General features: G+C 42.4%; 1 protein-coding gene across 1 annotated transcript; it reads right to left on the bottom strand.

The window, feature by feature from the left end:
* Positions 1-381: 381 nt before the first annotated feature.
* Positions 382-18994, bottom strand: LOC135540004 (epidermal growth factor receptor kinase substrate 8-like protein 3). The gene is given in 21 exon segments (XM_064966296.1): positions 382-2894; positions 3015-3064; positions 3067-3146; positions 3338-3423; positions 3540-3647; positions 3767-3863; positions 3965-3996; positions 4094-4262; positions 4391-4536; positions 4785-4859; positions 4979-5052; positions 5496-5607; positions 6094-6260; positions 6529-6659; positions 6763-6839; positions 6952-7101; positions 13453-13611; positions 13757-13821; positions 13956-14026; positions 14157-14244; positions 18752-18994. Coding segments are annotated over 20 exon segments (1947 nt in total). The 5' UTR covers positions 14222-14244; positions 18752-18994; the 3' UTR covers positions 382-2861.
* Positions 18995-19897: the final 903 nt, after the last annotated feature.

The following is a 19897-nucleotide window of genomic DNA, read 5'->3' as shown; positions in this document are numbered from 1 at the left end:
CATCCATTAAAGATTGTCCATCAGAGTTCACATATCTGTTCTGTCAAACCTCACCAACTCCTGTTGTTTGTCTCATTCTGTACAATCAGTTTAGTTCCTTTGTTTGTTTATAAAATACAATGCTAGGGAACCTATTGGTTTTACTGTAGCATACCATAACTCAGAGACCATACGTTGTATTCTCAAACTTCACTAAAGACAGAAATATGTCATTCTGTCCCAATCGAAAGAGCACACAAAGTTCAATGCTGTTTTGAGTCCAAAATGCTGTTCTCTTGCGACGGGTTTCAGTAGTGCAAAGAGTCTTGGGTAATAGTAATAGACACTGTGTTGTCATCACAGAACACAAACCAGTTAATCAGTCAATCATCATACTGCAAGTTTAGTTCTTTGTTCAATCGATTTTCTCATTGAAGAATTGCCCAGTATTCTTTTCACTTCATAATGTTGAATTCAAACAAATAGATTTACACTTGTGATTATTTTGTGCTCAATTCATGTTTTCCTTATTAGACATTTTCATGTTTTTACATGAAAGGTTCTCTGCACGTTTTTTATATTGACATGGTTTTCATTGTCTTTTTAATTGTTGGATTTAGGGCTCTGTTCAATCTGTATTGCTGAAGTGTTACAGATTGCGTGATAGCAATTTAAAGGTCATTTCCAGATTGAGCTGACATATGCAGTGTTTACTGTGAATGCAGCCTCCGCTTACGCAGGAACATTAACTTTACATTTCAATCACGCTGTAACGCTGAACTTCTGCAACGTGGATTGAATAGAGCCCTTAGTGTACTGTAGTCACTATCATGGCTTTAAATTAATTCCAATGTTTTACAGACTATGGTATAATGTCTGATGATTGAAATAAAGCATGTTTATTCATCTAATGTGTTGTCTGGTGTCATACATTTTTTTCTTTAAGGAGTCAGCTTATTGACTCATTTAGTCAACTAATATAGTTGAGTTACAGTCAAAAGTTTGGACACCTACTCATACAAGGGTTTTTTGTTTATTTTTACTATGTTCTACATTGTTGAATAATAAGACATCAAAACGATGAAATAACACATATGGAATCATGTAGCAACCTAAAAAAGTGTTAAACAAATCAAAATATATTTTAGATTCTTCAAAGTAGCTACCCTTTGCCTTGATGACAGCTTTGCATACTTTTGAAATTGTCTCAACCAGCTTCATAAGGAATGCTTTTCCAACAGTCTTGAAGGAGTTCCCACATATGCTGAGCACTTGTTGGCTGCTTATCCTTCACTCTGCGGTCCAACTCATCCCAAACCATTTCAATTGGGTTGAGGTCGGGTGATTGTGGAGGCCAAGTTATCTAATGCAGCACTCCATCACTATCCTTGGTCAAATAGCCCTTACACAGCCTGGAGGTGTGTTGGGTCATTGTCCTGTTGAAAAACAAATGATAGTCCCACTAAGCGCAAACCAGATGGGATGCCGTATCGCTGCAGAATGCTGTGGTAGCCATGCTGGTTAAATGTGCCTTGAATTCTAAATAAATCACAGACAGTCACCAGTAAAGCACTCCCACGCCATCACACCTCCTCCATGCTTCATGGTGGGAACCACACATGCAGAGATCATCTGTTCACCTACTCTGCGTCTCGTAAATACACAGTGGTTGGAACCAAAAATCTCAAATGTGGACTAGTCTAATGTCCATTGCTCATGTTTCTCGGCCTAAGCAATTCTTCTTATTATTGGTGTCCTTTAGTAGTGGTTTCTTTGCAGCAATTTGACCATGAAGGCCTGATTCAATCAGTCTCCTCTCAACAGCTGATGTTGAGATGTGTCTGTTACTTGCACTCTGTGAAGCATTTATTTGGACTGCAATCTGAGGTGCAGTTAATTCTAATGAAGGTATCCTCTGCAGCAGAAGTAATTCTGGGTCTTCTTTTCCTGTGGCGGTCCTCTTGATAGCCAATTTCATCATAGCGCTTGATGGATTTTGCTACTGCCCTTTATGTCTTAAAGTAACGATGGACTGTCATTTCTCTTTGCTTATTTGAGCTGTTCTTGCCATAATATGTACTTGGTCTTTTACCAAATAGGGTTATGGTCTGTATATCTACCCTACCTTGCTCAAACACATGAAGAAGGAAAGAAATTCCACAAACTCACTTTTGAACATATTTTGATTTGTTTAACACTTTTTTGGTTACTACATGATTCCATATGTGTTATTTAATAGTTTTGTGTCTTCACTGTTATTCTACAATGTAGAAAATGGTAAAAACAAAGAAAAACCCTGGAATGACTCGGTGTGTCCAAACCTTTGACTGGTACTGTACTGTATGTGGATAGACAGTTCCAACATTGAGATACATGCTTAGATTATAGAGACTGACTTGATTTGATATAATGTGATTTACTCATTGAAGTGTACATACATAGCACTACCGAAGTAAATATATGTCAATTGATTACATTACATCAACAACACAATACTATACAGAAAAAGTATTGTAACACTTAACATTAATTTATGCATGTAGAAATGGTGACTTTAATAAAATCCTCAAGATCAATCATAGAATCAAGTGGCATCAACACTGGTTTTATAGAATACATATGGTTAAATATAGTACTGAAGTTAACAGCTGACACAGAATATATATATATATAGAGACTCTTTCTTTAAATATTGGATTATTAAATGGAACAAAAAAATATAGAGTTTTGAGACTTCCACGCTACATACTTTTAAATAAACTCAGCTTACTCAGTGTTTTCAGTAGTTATAATCAGGATTTTTCTATTGCACAGCGAAAAGGGATAAAACTTAAAAGTCCCGACACATTTGTGACTCCCTGGTCCTCCCATCTCCTCCCCTCCTAAGGCTCTATGGACCTTACCTCACTGGCAAGCTGGAGTGGAAAGAAAAAAACAAAGGTCAGGAATAGGACTAGTATTTAGAAATCAGCTTATTACCTGTCATGTACAATAATATAAATCAACAGTTAAAGCCAGGGTGGTGTGGGACCTACAGCCATAGCAGACTTGATGTTCTGGAGCTGGAAGAAGACCCGCCCCCCTCCTCAGGACACACTATCTTCAGCTCTTCTCTCGTCATCCCCAGGAGCATAGAGCCACTCAGCACACCCAGACAGCGCACCGTGCTGATAGACAGAGAGAGGGAGGGAAGGAGAGAAAGTGAAGGAGACATTTTTACAAATCTGGGAAAAGAGAATACTTATCCTGTCATTTCTCATACTCATTTGTGGTTGACGACAGTCGTTGTAAATTACATGTATGCCTACACTGATCACTAAGCTATAACTATTGTGATTGGGAGTTTGAGTGCTCTTACATTTTACTGAAGTCCTTATACTCCAGCCAGGCCTTCACTTGGTCAGGCTTGGACCTCTTGGTTAGGGAGGGAGGACCACTGGTTTCCTGACAGGGGGATAAGGTCTCTATAATGACATACTCATACAGTAAACACCATACACATGGAGCATACACAGCAGGCTTTCCAGTAGGAAGTTTTGCTGAGTGTTGTGGTATCTTGCCTGCTTTTCCTGCTCCTTGTCCTGTGACTCCAGTACATTGTTGGGTATGAAGCCCTCCTCTCCTCTGTCGCTCCTTACTCGCCACCATTTCTTTGACATGTCCAGTAGCTGTGGATGCACAGAGGACATACTGTACACACTCTTGTGTCAAAACCTCCTATTGGGCGGGTGGGCAGACAGACTTCAGAGTGCTGTTTTTAACATGTAGTAGTGTTGAGTAGGCTCACCTGAACCACCTCTCCCTTGGAGATGCTCAGCTCTCTGTTGTTCCTTGCCGTGAAGTCATACATCACACGCATGTAACTGGGGTTTGGCTCATCTGGACTGAAAACACATACATAGATCTATAGACGCACACAGACCAGCATGTATCCATAATCATTTCATGGCTTTTAAATTGTACATACTATTTTGATAATGCATACCGTGATGGTGGAGGCTTGAATGGGGCCGACCTCTACAGGGGAAAAGTTTGGAAGAACTTATTGAAAAAAAACTTATTGGAATTACCCAGCCGGTACAGAACTATAAGATGCAGCTCACTGGGCAAATACCTTTTCAGGGGTGGAGCGCGGACTCTGACTCTGACTCTGTTTCTGACTCTGCTGCCTTCTCTCAGGCTCTCTCCCTGGGAGAGAGTGGGTCAACTCCAGGGGCTGCCAACCATCATAGAACTCCAGAGTGTAGGTAGGGATGTCCTCATCATCCTCAAGCCATTTTGTACTGTTAAGACATCAGGGATACAGGGAGCCCTTGTCAAAATGTATGGAAGTACACAGAGCACCACTGACTGACAGTAACTCCCCATTCCCAGATACCCATTGGTGAGAGGTGTGATGCATGTGTCCCACCTGGGGACGTTCCAGGCGTCTCCCAGCGACTGCCACAGCTGGTCCTCCTCAGGAGTGGCCTCCTCACTCAGCAGACGGATACACTCAGGCTTCAGCAGGGGCGCCACGATGGTGGGGGGCAGCTCCTCAGGGCTGTGGGACAACACCTGGAGAAGGGAGGGGGTAGTGGTAGGCGGTCAGGTAACTGGGCTTGAACTGTTTTAGCAGTTGATTCTACAGCAGCACTTGCCACTAAAAGGGTGGAAACAAGTCTTCTGAACTCATTGATAGGAAGATGTATCCTGTACTGTCAATTATTTTAGGCTGGTTCAAAACACTACTTTGAAAATGGTTCATGGGTGGGTCAAGAGCTGCGTAGAAAACAAATATGGAGTAAGCAGTAGGAGTAACTTACAAATGCCAGGGTGGAGAAGAGGCAGTGGACAAATTCCGGAGCACTGGGATGACTAATCTTTCCATTGAGCTCCCCCTGTCACAGTGAACAGACCAAAGGTACTTGATTAAGCTCTCAGATTAAATGACTAGCATGTATTACATCATGAGTGTGCAACACAACAAGCAAAATAGCTGAGATATTTTGATACACACCAGAAGGTTGAACCCGCATTTGATTTTCTGGAGACAGGTTTTAAATTCCTCTGCTGGTGGCATGCCTTTAATGCCTTGGAAATTAAACAAAAAAACAAATGGCATCAAAATACAAAAACCTCAGATCAGTTTCCCCACTGCCACTGCCATGTTGCACCTGAATATGGGGTATCCCCAGGGGTTCAGGTGGGGGAGCCAAGATAAATGTTAAGGTTATTCCAAATTAAAGGCTCTGCATGGTCAATCCGGTGTCTGCAGAAATCAGTGTATTCATACCTCTTGTGCTTCACAGAGCAGAGCAGTTGAGTTTGTGTTTATACAGGACCTCCCGCCCCCAACATACTGCCCCCACCTACCGTCAACCAATCATGTCATTGCAGAGCTATACTGAGCCCTCTGCTTTGTTACAAAATGTGGGAGATCCTTACTTTGGTTTATCATACCTTTAAATGTATACCCACACGGTAGCTCTGGCTCCACTGGTGTAGCCTTCTTTGGAATAAGGAGAAACACACACCTTTATCCTTATTCTTCTTCTTTCTCTTTTTCTTCTTCTCGGCTTTGGCTGCTGCAGCAGCGACTTGGCCCATAAAGATCTCAATGTCATTGAAAATATGATTCACGATGTCCTGTAGAAAAACAAAGAACATGTTATACAATATCCATATGCAAACCACTACATTCACCTTAAAGGGCAAATCTGCAGTTGCTACATCAATTTCTGGACTTATGATATACATATCTATTGATTCTTGAAGAATATAATTTACAAATGCCTCATGAGCTTAGTTCAACTGCCGCACCCCTTCAGGACCCACAATATAAGCTTGTTACGCCAATGTTTTTAAACAAAATAAATGTAAACAAACACTGTATAGCCTCAAAACATGCTTAAAACTATTATTTTGATATCACGGATGGACAGTCCTTGCATCCATAGCTCTGTCTATGAATTTGAGAGTGGTTACTTTTCTCCCACCCCATCCATCAGCTTTTTACAGGAACAGTGGCAGGACAAATGCATTGTTATTGTTTCAACTGCTGATTGCCCCTTTAAGCTATCATCCACAGTACTGCTAACATTAATAATATAATGATAGAGGCAGAGCACTGACCACATTCCTATTAGTCTCTGTGTATGGGCGTGGAGGAGAGACAAGGCCTGGCTCAGGCTCAGGCTCCTCCTCCATAAAAAGGTTTCCTGGGGTTTCCTTCCTGTGAGGGAGGGGCTCTTCTCTGGGCATGGGCGGTGTAGGCGTAGGTACAGGTGTAGGATCTTCATCTATTGAACACATAGAAGTGAAACAGGTTGGTTTCCCACTTCCCATAGATTTAGAAATACAGTATTTATTGTTTTCAAGATATTTGACCAAACCTTGACTAAAGCTATTTATCTGTCATTAACACAGGAAACAAACCCTTGAGCTAATAGTCTCAGTTTTTTTACAGTGATCTAGGCAAGCCCTTCTGACCTCACAAGTTACAACCTTAGTCCTCTTGATCAATGGTTTCCTATAACTACTTTGGGTTGGAGTATGCCATTGATTTACCATAGTCTGGAGCGCTCCATTGAGCTGAGGGATCTTCGGGAGGAGTCCATTCTCTCTGCTCAGTTGGTGGGTCAGCATTCTGAAGATTCCTAACAATTTGATGGCCAGCCATAACTTCCAGATTGCTCCTGCTATAGATAAAAAAGAGGGTTACCCAAAGAAAATGAGCACATACTAAGGTAAGCTACACCGTTTTAAACGCACTGTTGTTGTTTTGGACTGTTTTGTTGTTACCTGTTGTTGCTGTGATTGTTAACGTCATCTCTCTGGTGAGGGAGCACTCTCTCTAGGTCCCGTTTTATGAAATCGGCCTGAAATAAATCACTAACATCCATTTGCACAGCCATTTTGAAACATGAGAGAAACATAATGGTCCTAATACCGTCTGGAGACAGGTTCAGGGATGCATAACATTCTCCTCACCCTGAGGTCTTCACACTGGAAAATGAAGACACTGGTGGTCCTCTTGCTGCGGTCCTTGACGGTCGCAGTCAGCAGGGAGTTGTACACACAGCTGTCCATCACAGCCTTTAGCTCCATGATGCTGCTCAGAGCCAGGGACTCCAGGTCCTCCTGAACCCCACACAGGAAGAGGGGAGAGGGAGAGAAAATAGTAGGTCAGGAATCAAAAAACCCTTGGATTTCTTCACGTTTTGTTGCGTTATAAAGTGGGATTGAAATAGATTTGTTGTGATTTTTTTGTCATTGATCTACGCAAATTACTCCATAATGTCCAAGTGGAAAGCAAGTTACACATACTTGTACAAATGTACAATAACTAAATAGCTCAAATATAGTAGTTGCATAAGCATTCCCCCCTTTGTTTAGGCAAGACTAAATTAGGGCTTTATTCAATACACATCGCGGAAGTTCAGCGTTACAGCGTGAGTGAAATTTAAATGCTTTAGAGTAGACTACATTTACAGTAAAAGCTGCATGTCGGCTCAAAACTAAAATTACCTGATCATATCTATTGCGGAATCTGTAATGGTTCAGCATTACAGATTAAATACAGCGCTTAGTTCAGGAATAAAATGTTCCTTAACAAATCACATAATAAGTTACATGGAGTCACTGTTTGAAATAATAGGGGTTGACATGATTTTTTGAATGACTACCGCTGCCTCTGTCCCCCATACATACAACATCTGTAAGGTCCCTCATTCAATTATTGAATTTAAAGCACAGATTCAACTACAAAGACCAGGGTGATTTTCAAAGCCTCATAAAGAAGGGCAGTGATTGGTAGATGGGTAACAATAAATATATCAAACATTGAATATCACTTTAAGCATTGGTCAAGTTAATAATTATGCTGTGAAGGATGTATTAAACCCCCCAGACACATCAAAGATACATTCAACCTTCTGAACTGAGCTGCAGGACTAGAAGGAACCTGTTCAGGGATGTCACCATTAGGCCATTGGTGATTCTAAAACAGCTACAGAGTTCATTGGCTGTAATGGGAGGAAATTATGACCTAAATGGCAGAGTGGAAAGATTCAAGAATAATGCAAATATACAGAATAAAACTGTTCCAAAATATGCCACAAGGCACAAGAGTAATACTGCAACAAAAAGAAATTGGTGCAAATCCAACTCAACAAACACATCACTGAGTAACGGCCTCAGTGATGGTGGCTACATCATGGTATGGCTATGCTTGACATTGGCAAAGACTGGGGATAAAAAATAAATGGGAAAAATAAATGGCATGGAGTGAAATGTAAAGGGCTTAATATGGTTTTATTCCAGCCACTAGGGGGTACTCGGATGAAGCCCATGGGGAAATAAAGAAGAAAATATTATAATCCCATAGAAAGGGAATACATTTGGAGGCACTGCTGAGATTTATTTTCATGTTAGCACCGGCCCATATTCTTTGAACGGACAACGAGTGAGAGACGTTGGGAGAGTAGCTATCCAGCTAACGTTAGCGGGCTGACCACCAAACGGATTGGAGCTATCTTGCCATTGCCTGCATTGTTGTTGTTGCCACGTGAGTAGGACAATATGAGTTGAGAGGGAAATGTTGTTGGATAAAATCGAACAGAGTTTATGGACTTTAAGTGAAGACAATTGTTGTTGTCGAATAGGAGGTGTAGATGACTCTGAAGTAAAAGGAAAGAGCCATTGCACATTACTGCGCAAACTGATTGAGGATTACTGTGAGAATGAGGATTTAATGGAATCAGAGGAGGAGGGAATGTCTTGGTAGCTTCAACCGAAAGAATAAATCAAATGAATATCGGACTCGGAGGATGCTGCGAAAGGTCTGCCGACAAGTTCCAGCCATTCAGTGCCAATGACGCACATGGACAGTGAACCCAGCGGAGTGAAAGGAGCTGCGGCAGGAGGAAAAGAGGTGGGAGGGCCTCCTCAACTCAGCTTCAACAGCCTAGAACATCAGATTGAACATGGACTGAGAAAAGGATACAGTGAATTAGAAATGATAGAAGCAGTAATCAAAGCTGTGAGCCCAGGGCTTAAGATGAGGAGTTATCTGGAGGGAAAAACAGACATGACACTCTACACTCTAGGGCACATCTTGAGGACACATTACACAGAGAAGGATGCTACTCAAATGTATCACAAGTTGACAAAAGCAACACAAGAGCCGGGAGAGTCTGCCCTGGACTTCCTAGTCCGAGTCTTCGACAGGAGACAGAAAGTGTTATTAGCCTCAGCTCGTGCCCAGTTAATTATGGCACAGTTAGTCAAGAGCCAATGCCTGCAGGCCATTGTTATTGGATTAACAAATGGTAACATCAGGGCAGAGATGAGCATCTCCAGAATATTAACACCAGTGATGAACTGTTGCTTGAGAAAATGCAAATGGCCAAGGGCAATGAAACCGAACGCATGCAAAAGGCCAGGATTTCACGTAAGTTCACACCCATATGAGTTAATGCAGTACAGAGTGAGGATAACGGGGAGGAATGTGCACAGGCAGAGCCCCCACAGACCACTGTCCGAAAACAACATAAATACAATCCCCTCCTGAGTAAAATTGATGCGAGCAATGAAGCAATCAAAGAACTGACCTGTCAGGTAGCATCATTAGCACAGTCAGAACAGGGACAGGGTTACAGTTCAACAGAAATCGCTCCAATAGAAAATCAAATACAACCAACAGAGAGAAAAAAAAAATGCAAAAGTTGTTATGGACTGGTCAACAGACTTGCCAGCATTGCTACAAAGACTCTATTCAATCTGCATCAGAACTCAGAGTACACAGAGGAATGCTTGCTTACAGCATGCAGACGTGACATTGTCAAACAAAATGGATTCATCCCTGTATCCCAAGAGAGGCCCCCTTCAATGATGAAATTGTGTTATTTGAACCGGACGTGAGAGTGATCTGGGGCCTGGACCTACAAAGTCAAGTCATGAAAACATCAAATTGCCCATCTTGAAAAGTTGACATTGCAGTAGTGAATACTACCAAACATGACAAACAGGGATAGGAACATTACAGAGAGTGGTAGCGTGTCACCCAGTTCCTGTGCCCAGTGGAGAAAGGGTTAATGTAGCACAGACTCATTACAGATCCCCACTGGAGCCTGGCACTGACACCAGTCACATAGAGTGGTGGGACACACAGCACTTGAGCCAAGAACAACAAGAATTATTCAGACAGATGCTCAGATAGGAATCAGCCATTTTTGCCTAAAATGACATGGACATAGGGTGCATTGAAAATCTCCAAATGCCGATAACCTTTACTGATAACATACCAGTGGCAGAGGTTCAATGGTGTGCCACGCCCCTTGAATGCTGAGGTGAAAAGCCAACTCCAGGGGCTCCTGAATAAAAACTTCATCAGGATGTCAACATCATCATTACCATCACCTCTGGTCTGTGTACGGAAAAGGATGGGTGTTTAAGACTTTGTGTTGATAACAGGGGATTGAAAAAGAAGACTGTTCTAGACAGGCATTCCATACCCCATATACAGGAAATACTTGATGGTTTAGGAGGAAACTCATGGTTTACAGTTTTAAAGGAGGAGGCTGCAAGGTGGGCCAAGGCAGTCTCTCCTGCCAAACAGGGACAGTGGACTTGATGGGACAGTGTGGAGAAGAGGAAGATCAGCTGGAAGGATCTGTGGGCCATGGAAGCGAGGCGGTTGAGCTTTTCAATCAGAGCAACATATGACGTCCTTCCAACACCAGTTAATCTTCACCAATGGTATGGTGAAGATCCGGACTGTGCCCTCTGTTCCATGCCAGCCAACCTCAGGCATATTCTCACAGGGTGTAAAACAAGCCTCATCCAAGGACGCTACACTTGGCGTCACAACCAAGTCCTTAAAAACCTTGCGTCCGCCCTGGAGGACAAGCGAGCTGCCACCAACTCCCTACCACCCACAGCAGCATCACACTCCTTACGGACAAACTTTGTCCGCGAAGGGGCTAAACCACCGAAGAGCGGCTCTACACCATTAGAGCGAGACCAGCTGCGCTTGGCCCGCGACTGGAAAATGCTAGCTGACATTGGCCGGCAACTTGATTTTCCTCCAGAGATCGCAACCACCACCCTAAGACCTGACATGGTGCTCTGGTCCCGTTCACTCAATAAGGTCTTCATCATTGAGCTCACAGTACCCTGGGAAAACTCAGTAGATGAGGCTTATGAGCGAAAACATCTGCGCTATGCTGATCTAGCTGCCGAAGCACGGCATCATGGCTGGAACACAGAAGTCCGACCAGTGGAGGTGGGCTGCAGAGGTTTTGTGGCAACATCTACAACCAGACTGCTTAGAGACCTGGGAATTAAGGGCCAGAGCCAGCGTTCGGCAATCAAAGCTGTATCAGAAGCGGCAGAAGGCAGCAGTCAGTGGCTCTGGATGAAGAGGAAAGACCCCAGCTGGGCCCCGAATTGAGAGGGCCAGGAGGTATGCGGTCAACAATGCTTGACTCAGGGAGGAGGACGCCCCTGCCATGCATAGTCCCATGGGATGTTGGCTATCAACAACAAGGCAACTCCTATGACTAATTGGGAATGGGACGCAAGCGTAGGATTGATCACCCTGTCGCTGGCCGCCTTTGGGGAGGGTGTATAGTGTGAAAGGCCGAAACACCCTAGGAACCAAAGGTACACTACTGACGATGCGCTCCCCAAATTTCACCACGCTCACTGTTCATTAACTCTTGGAAGTGCTTGCACAAAAGATAGTAACATCTCATCCTGTGTTCTTGGAATCAGCATACCACCAAGGCCTTAAGGGAGAGGAGTCCAGAAGATACACTGCTCCTTGGGCCTTATGTCAATGGAACAGAATTCCCTTTGGCTTATCAAACAGTCCCTCTGTCTTCCAACGAAGCATGGAGGAAAGTTTAGAGGGTATAAGAGATCTGTATACCATATTTGGATGATGTGCTTATTTTTAGTTATTTTCTTCAACATTTGGAAGATTTTCCTTTACGTACTCAGGCAGCAAAATCAATGGGGTATAAAACTCAGGGCTGATAAGTGTGACCTATTCAAGAATGAGGTCCATTATTTAGGAAAAATAATTTATACTAATGGTTACAGAATGGATACTAAATCAATTGTAGCAGTGCAAGAACTGGGAAACATGTGAGAGAGCTGGGGAAACTACAGGGGTTTCTAGGGTACTACATGGGCTAAAAGTAAGAACTTCTCACAACATGCAAAATGTCTCTATGACTTACTAGCAGTGAAGTTGGAGACCCCAGCATCTGGGAAGTGAAGGACCTAGATAGCTATGCAGTCGGGACAGGCTCTGCCCCCACCAGAAAGTTATATGGGAAGATGCCCACCTGGTGAGCACTTGGTGAGTGTGTTGACTAATCCATCTGCTTACCCAGATTTCAAGGACCCTTTTATCCTGCACTTTGATGCCTCTGAAGAGGGATTGGGAGGTGTGTTATACCAATGATAAAGTGGCAAACTGATTCATTGGATATTGCTCCTGCACTATCACACAAGCAGAGAGAAACCATCACCTTCACTGGAATTCTTGGCCCTAAAATGGGCAGCGACTGACAACAAGACAACAAGAGTGATGCGAAATCACAGTTACTGCAAGAGTGGAACAGGCTCCATATCTCACCAGAGGGATTACTACAAAGCACAACAACAAAAAGGACACAAATTGTTGTACCAAGTCAATACATAACACTAATTTAACGAATTTTACTTTCACACTAAAATGGCCCATCTAGGAACAGAAAGAGTGTTGAACTTAGCACGAGTACGCTTTTATTGGCCATGTGTTCAACATGACATTGAACACTTTATCACAAGTGTGTAAATGTATCAAACACAAGAAACCCAGTGTAATAACTAGGGCCCCAATGTAACATGTACAGTCTACAGCTCCTTTCCAGATGACTTCAATTGACTGTGAGCACGAGGAGAAAAGTAGAGAGGGCTATGAGTACATTTGAGTTATTTTAGATAACTTTACAAAATGTGCACAAGCCTACCCCACCAGAAATAAGTCAGGGAAAACTGCACCAAAAAACCTTGAGAACTTTTCGCCACAGTTTGGCTTCAGAATTTTGAAAAGAATAATGGGCAAATGTTGCACAATCCAGGTGTGTAAAGCGCTTAGATTTACCCAAGAAGACTCACAGCTGTTATCGCTGCCAAAGGTGATTCTAACATGTATTGACTCGGGGGTGAATCCTTAATTCATTTTCTTTTTTATATATATAGAATATTTCTTCCACTTTGACATTACAGAGTGTTTTAGGTAAAAAATGAAAATTAAATCCATTTTAATCCCACTTCGTAACACAATCAAATGTAATGAAATCCAAGGGTAGTAAATACCTGTGACACCTCCTGTATGATCTTTCTCTAATCTACAACACTCAATGTCTGTTAGTAAATTGTGGGTATAGCTATGCTCACCCAATGTTTCATTGTCAAGTATAAAGTGTGTGCACCAACCTTAGTCTCGATGTCTGTTAGCAGCAGGTTCCCATCCCGCACCTCCAGGACCATGTCCTGCCCCCAGACCCGGCCCATCCCATCCAGCAGCTTTAGCCTCTCAACACAGTCATTCACATCACGCACCTCCCTACCATCCAGGTCACAGGTGAACAGATGCTGGAGAACAGACACACGAAGGGGTTATACATGCATTTGGAATCACAGAAATAGCTGCATAGCTATTGTGATCAAATGCAGACCATTATCAATGCTAAATGATTAGCATAGTACAATCATTACATTGGATTAACCAAAACAATACCTCTACTCTGTACTGGAATTTGTTCATCATCTTGGTGATAGAGTCCGCATACTCCTTTCTCTGCACTGATGGGGCACATGGGATGATTACCATCTTATGCATAGTTACGTTTCACAAAACATTCACCTATAAAAAACAATGCTTTAGGTAATCAGTTTCAACTGCTCCAGGTCAATATTATGGTTTTCTCTTTACTTACTGTATATTGACTTGGCACTTGGTCTGGACAAATTTGATATCTGTGATAACCGATCATCCACTGAATCACCACTGCCACAAGAAAATTGAGAAAATAGCATAATAGAGATTTGATTTCAGAGGCTAAATATTCAAGAGTAAACAAGAAATAAACACATAAAAATAGGTTATAACTACAGTGCAAGCTCCAGAGAACACCTACTTGGACTGGACGGACTGGACAGATCCTGCGTAACTGCTAGTGTCCAAGCCATAGGGACGGTACATCCTGGAACCCCTGGATCACACACCTGTAACATGAGGAGACAGAGATACAGAAAACACACACAAACATTTCGGCACAAATATCAACCACAAGAGCATAATACAGTGATAACTACTGCTGCCAACATAACTGGTACATCACCTACCTTATTGGCCAGTGATACAGTAACATAATAACAATCACCTACCATTATTGTTATTATCATGAGTTATTATACAGGATGTGTTATGAATAGGGTTGCAAAGCTACCGTTTAATTGACAGGAATCTTCAGTTATTTTAGCAAATAACAGGTAATATATGGCAATCGATGGTAACTTTGGTCATTTATACTTGAATAACTTTTTAAAAATCTATTCATACATAGTATTATTTTATTTATATCTGTGTCCATACTGTCCTAGAGTTTCTAGTGGATAGACCATATGGTTAAAGAGGAAATTAGGAACCCTAATTAATGAAAAAAACATCTAATCAACAATGGCATTATTAACTCTCCAATGATTGACTTTTTTTCACAACTGCCATCAGTTTGGTGCTAAAATATTTACAACAAAGACATACTAATGTAGCAACAACAAAAAAAAGTGTGGAAAAATATATATAATGAATATTTCATGCTGAAACCCTCATATTAAACACCAATGGTATTCACTAATTTGATGGTTTATATTTTGGATGTTTGACAGCTTTCTCATTCTATTGTTATACCTTTATCATATTATTTGATTATTTGATATATTTTACATGTGATGAGACCACACCGAGGGCCAGAGATAATTGCAGACACCTGTAATAATCTGAAGTACCCAAAAAGGCCACTAGATGTCATCTGATAAAATAAGAACCTTTAAAGTTACCAAAGTTTGGTAACAAAGGTCTCCAGTAATATACCCTCCCTTTGCAACCCTAGCTATGAATGAGTAACATTAGTGTCCAGAGCTGAGCTGAACCATGACGACAAACCTCTTCGTCATCACACCTCAGAAACCATGTGCTTAGTCAGTCATTATGTTATAAAAGGCTGTATAGTGGACTGGAGTCAAACACAATGCAAAAAGCCCGGGTAGTGTTGGGGTTCGTTCCTTGTTCCTTGTCAATCATTGGCTCATAAGGAAATTAGCATTCAGTCAATATCTTTAATTAAACCAATCAAAAACCTTTATTAATGCAATTGCAAACAGAAGTTGAAAACAGGAACATAGCACGCATGTTTCCGAGTAAGTTCTGCAAAATAGTTAAAGGTCCAAGTTATTTTATTAAGCCCGAAGTCCAGCCTTAGTGATGTCACGGCCTACGTCATTACCTTCTACTCATGAGGCCAAGCCCATGCATATACACAGCAATACAAACAAGAGTTTCAGTGCTATCTAAAGGCTCAGCAGTAAATGTCCATTCTCCAAGTTGATTTATAGTGGAATGTCTGACTAGTCTCTTAACTCTTTCACTCCCCTGCAGGGTTCTTTCTCAGTCACACATCTCTCAGTTTATTTATAAGAGGCAGAGACTAGAAAAGGCTGTGGAACAATATTAAACCTTATAATGAATATATATATATATTGTTAATCTGTAGTCTAGGACCCTATAAATGTAAGGAGGGAGGGGTCTTATGACCCTTCCCCTTCTATTAATACAACATAAGCATAACCAATTATTATAATACATCAAACATTCGGTACAGCCCCTATCATGACCTCAAGGTGAACCCGACAGTAGCCATTTGACTACCTGTTCAGGAGTCTTATGGCTTGAGGGTAAAAGCTGTTGTGGTAGCAGAGAGGACAGTCTGTGACTGGGGTGACTGGGGTCTTTGACAATTTTTAGTGCCTTCCTCTGACACCGCCTGGTATAGAGGTCCTGAATGGCAGGCAGTTTAGCCCCAGTGATGTACTGGGCCATACGCACAACCTCTGTAGCACCTTGCGGTCGGAGGTCGAGCAGTTGCCGTTCCAGGCAGTGATGCAACCAGTCAGGATGCTCTCAATGTTGCAGCTGTAGAACCTTCTGAGGATCCGAGGACCCATGCCAAATATTTTCAGTCTCCTGAGGGGGAATAGGTTTGGACGTGTGATGAGAATGGGGGTGAGAATGGGGGCGTGGTCAGTCCTCCTTTTCCTGTAGTCCACAATCATCTCCTTTGTCTTGATTACGTTGAGGGATAGGTTGTTATTCTGGCACCACCCGGCCAGGTCCCTGACCTCCTCCCTATAGGCTGTCTTGTCGTTGATCAGGCCTACCACTGTTGTGTTGTCTGCAAACTTAATGATGGTGTTGGAGTCGTCACTGGCCATGCAGTCGTGGGTGAACAGGGAGTACACGAGGGGACAGAGCACGTACCCCTGAGGGGCTCCATTGTTGAGGATCAGAGTGGCAGATGTGTTGTTACCTACCCTCATCACTTGGGGGCAGCCCGTCAGGATGTCCAGGATCCAGTTGCAGAGGGAGGTGTTCAGTCCCAGGATCTATAGCTTAGTGATGAGCTTTTAGGGCACTATGGTGTTGAACACTGAGCCGTAGTCAATGAATAGCATTCTCACATAGCTGTTCCTTTTGTCCAGGTGGGAAAGGGCAGTGTACAGTGCAATAGAGATTGCATCATCTGTGGATCTGTTTGAGCTGTATGCAAATTGGAGTGGGTCTAGGGTTTCTGGGATAATGGTGTTGAAGTGAGCCATGACCAGCCTTTCAAAGCACTTTATGGCTACGGGTCTGTAGTCATTTAGGCAGGTTAACTTAGTGTTCTTGGGTACAGGGACTATGGTGGTCTGCTTAAAACATGTTGGTATTACAGACTCAATCAGGGACATGTTGAAAATGTCAGTGAAGACACCAGCCAGTTGGTCAGCACATGCCTGGAGTACACGTCCTGGTAATCCGCCTGGCCCAGCGGTCTTGTGAATGTTGACCTGTTTAAAGGTCTTACTCACATCGGCTACAGAGAGCGTGATCACACAGTCATACAGATCAGCTGATGCTCTCATGTATGCCTCAGTGTTGCTTGCCTCAAAGCGAGCATAGAAGTGATTTAGCACATCTGGTAGGCTCGTGTCACTGGGCATCTCGGGACTGTGCTTCCCTTTGTAGTCTGTAATAGTTTGCAGGCCCTTCCATATCCGACGAGTGTCGGAGCCGGTGTAGAATCTTAGTCCTGTATTGATGCTTTGCCGGTTTGATGGTTCGTCGGAGGGCATAACAGGATTTGTTATAAGCTTCCGGGTTAGAGTCCCGCACCTTAAAGGGGGCAGCTCTACCCATTAGCTCAGTGCGAATGTTGCCTGTAATCCATGGCTTCTGGTTGGGGTATGTACGTACAGTCACTGTGGGGACAACATCCTTGATGCCCTTATTGATAAAGCCAGTGACTGATGTGGTTTACTCCTCAGTGCCATCGGAAGAATCCCGGAACATATTCCAGTCTGTGCTAGCAAAACAATCCTGTAGTTTAGCATCTGCTCCATCTGACCACTTTTTTTATAGACCGAGTCACTGGTGCTTCCTGCTTTAATTTTAGCTTGTAAGCAGGAATCGGGAGGATAGAATTATGGTCAGATTTGCCCAATTGAGGGCGAGGGAGAGCTTTGTAAGCGTCTCTGTGTGTGGAGTAAAGGTGCGCATTTAACATGCTGATAGAAATTAGGATAAAACTGATTTAAGTTTCCCTGCATTAAAGTCCGACGGCCTCTAGGAGCGCTGCCTATGGGTGAGCAGTTTCCTGTTTGCTTATTTCCTTAGTCATAGCCTAAATCATGTTTAGTCATTTACAGTATATTAGTTGTGCCCTATTGCAATTTTTCCCAATGGACAACAACTTGAAACCAAAAACATCAATGCTCTTTGAACTTCTGTGATACCTTCATTTATATGATTGAGATGTGCAAACACACATGAACAGTGTAAACAACAAAACTCCATTACATTTCCCATCTGCCCCACCGGTTGAAACAAGAGCAACGCAAGCAGGTGAAAATGTTGCAAATTTGTTTTAAGTAAAGTCAATGATTGAACACTTAATCCGTGACAAATGTCAGAGGATGGTTTATCATGGTTAAACTATGGATTGACTGGAAGCAACACATCATATTTTTCAGTCATCAATTTCAATCTTTATTAGGGCAAGCTACATAGTTTCGAAATAATTCAACTTACAGCAGGGGAAAGGACCCTATAAGCAGTAGAAATAAGTATTTGAGATACTCATACCCTAGTTCAGCTAAAATAAAACAAAATGTTTCAATCAGGACCACATATTTAATCAAACTGTCCAGCTCTGCATCCTATTTGTCGGGTTAACCAGGGTCTCCCTCTAATGAATTACACACAATAATATCAAGTCAGTCTTGTAATAAAGTCGGTAATAGAATTCTAAATTCAGCTCAAAGACTTTACTTTTCAGACTAATTGCTTTTGTGTAACACTGAAAAACACTCATTGCCCTTTTCTCATGTAAACATTAGCCGATCAACCCCTCAACAGGAAGTACACTGAAAAAAACATAGGCCTACCTATGGTTTATCGATGTTCGAGGTACCTCACCTGTTGTGTCCGGCAATGTATTTTCTGTGTTATTTATGGATAAATCTATTTCTCTCTTCTCCAGATACCGTTCATATTCCAGGCCTGGGGTTGATATTGCGGAACTCTGAACAAATACTACCAAGACTTCGTCATAAAAGACAGGGGCAAAGTCCAGATTCAAAAGTGCATTGATCCATAGAACTGAAAGCATCCAATAAGGGTGTTACTGTTCAACTGAGTGTCAAATTCTTTATGGGAGAAGATGCCAAAATCGTAGTCATTTATACTCAGGTCCAGGGCAAGGGTTGTGGGTGTGCCTGGTACTCAGGACAGCATCCCCACAGAGCAAAGGACTCTGTCAAGGAGGGATCCTGGACCCTCCCATACAAAGTCCTGTAAATCACTCCTGTTATCAATCTGTTGTCAGTATGATAGCTACAAGTTATTCAGACCCATTCACTTTTTCCACATTTTGTTACGTTACAGCCTTATTCTAAAATGTATTTAAAAAAAATTTGCCTCGTCAATCTACGCACAATACCCCATAATGACAAAGCAAAAACAGGTTTGTATGACTGTTTACATATTTATTACAAATAAAAAACTGAAATACCTTATTTACATAAGTATTCAGACCCTTTGCTATGAGACTGGAAATTGAGGTCAGGAGAATCCTGTTTCCATTGATCATCCTTGAGATGTTTCTACAACTTGATTGGAGTCCACCTGCGACACATTCAATTGATTGGACATGATTTGGAAAGGCACACATTTGTCTATATAAGGTCCCACGGTTGACATGACATGTCAGAGCAAAAACCAAGCCATGAAGTCAAGGGAATTGTCCGTAGAGCTCTGAGAAAGGATTGTGTCAAGCAACAGATCTGGGGAAGGGTAACAAAATATTTCTGCAGCATTGAAGGTCCCCAAGAACACAGTGGCCTCCAACATTCTTAAATGGAAGAAGTTTGGAACCATCAAAACTCTTCCTGGAGCAGGCCGCCCATCCAAACTGAGCAATCGGACAGAGCTCCAGAGTTCCTCTGTGGAGAAGGGAGAACCTTTCAAAAGGACAACCATCTCTGCAGCACTCTACCAATCAGGCCTTTATGGTAGTGGCCAGACGGAAGTCACTCCTCAGTAAAAGGCACATGACAGCCCACT

This window comes from Oncorhynchus masou, chromosome 5 (assembly GCF_036934945.1).
Source record: "Oncorhynchus masou masou isolate Uvic2021 chromosome 5, UVic_Omas_1.1, whole genome shotgun sequence".
NCBI lineage: Eukaryota > Metazoa > Chordata > Actinopteri > Salmoniformes > Salmonidae > Oncorhynchus > Oncorhynchus masou.
The sequence above is the reverse complement of the archived record's forward strand: the minus strand, read 5'-3'. Positions and strand labels throughout refer to the sequence as shown.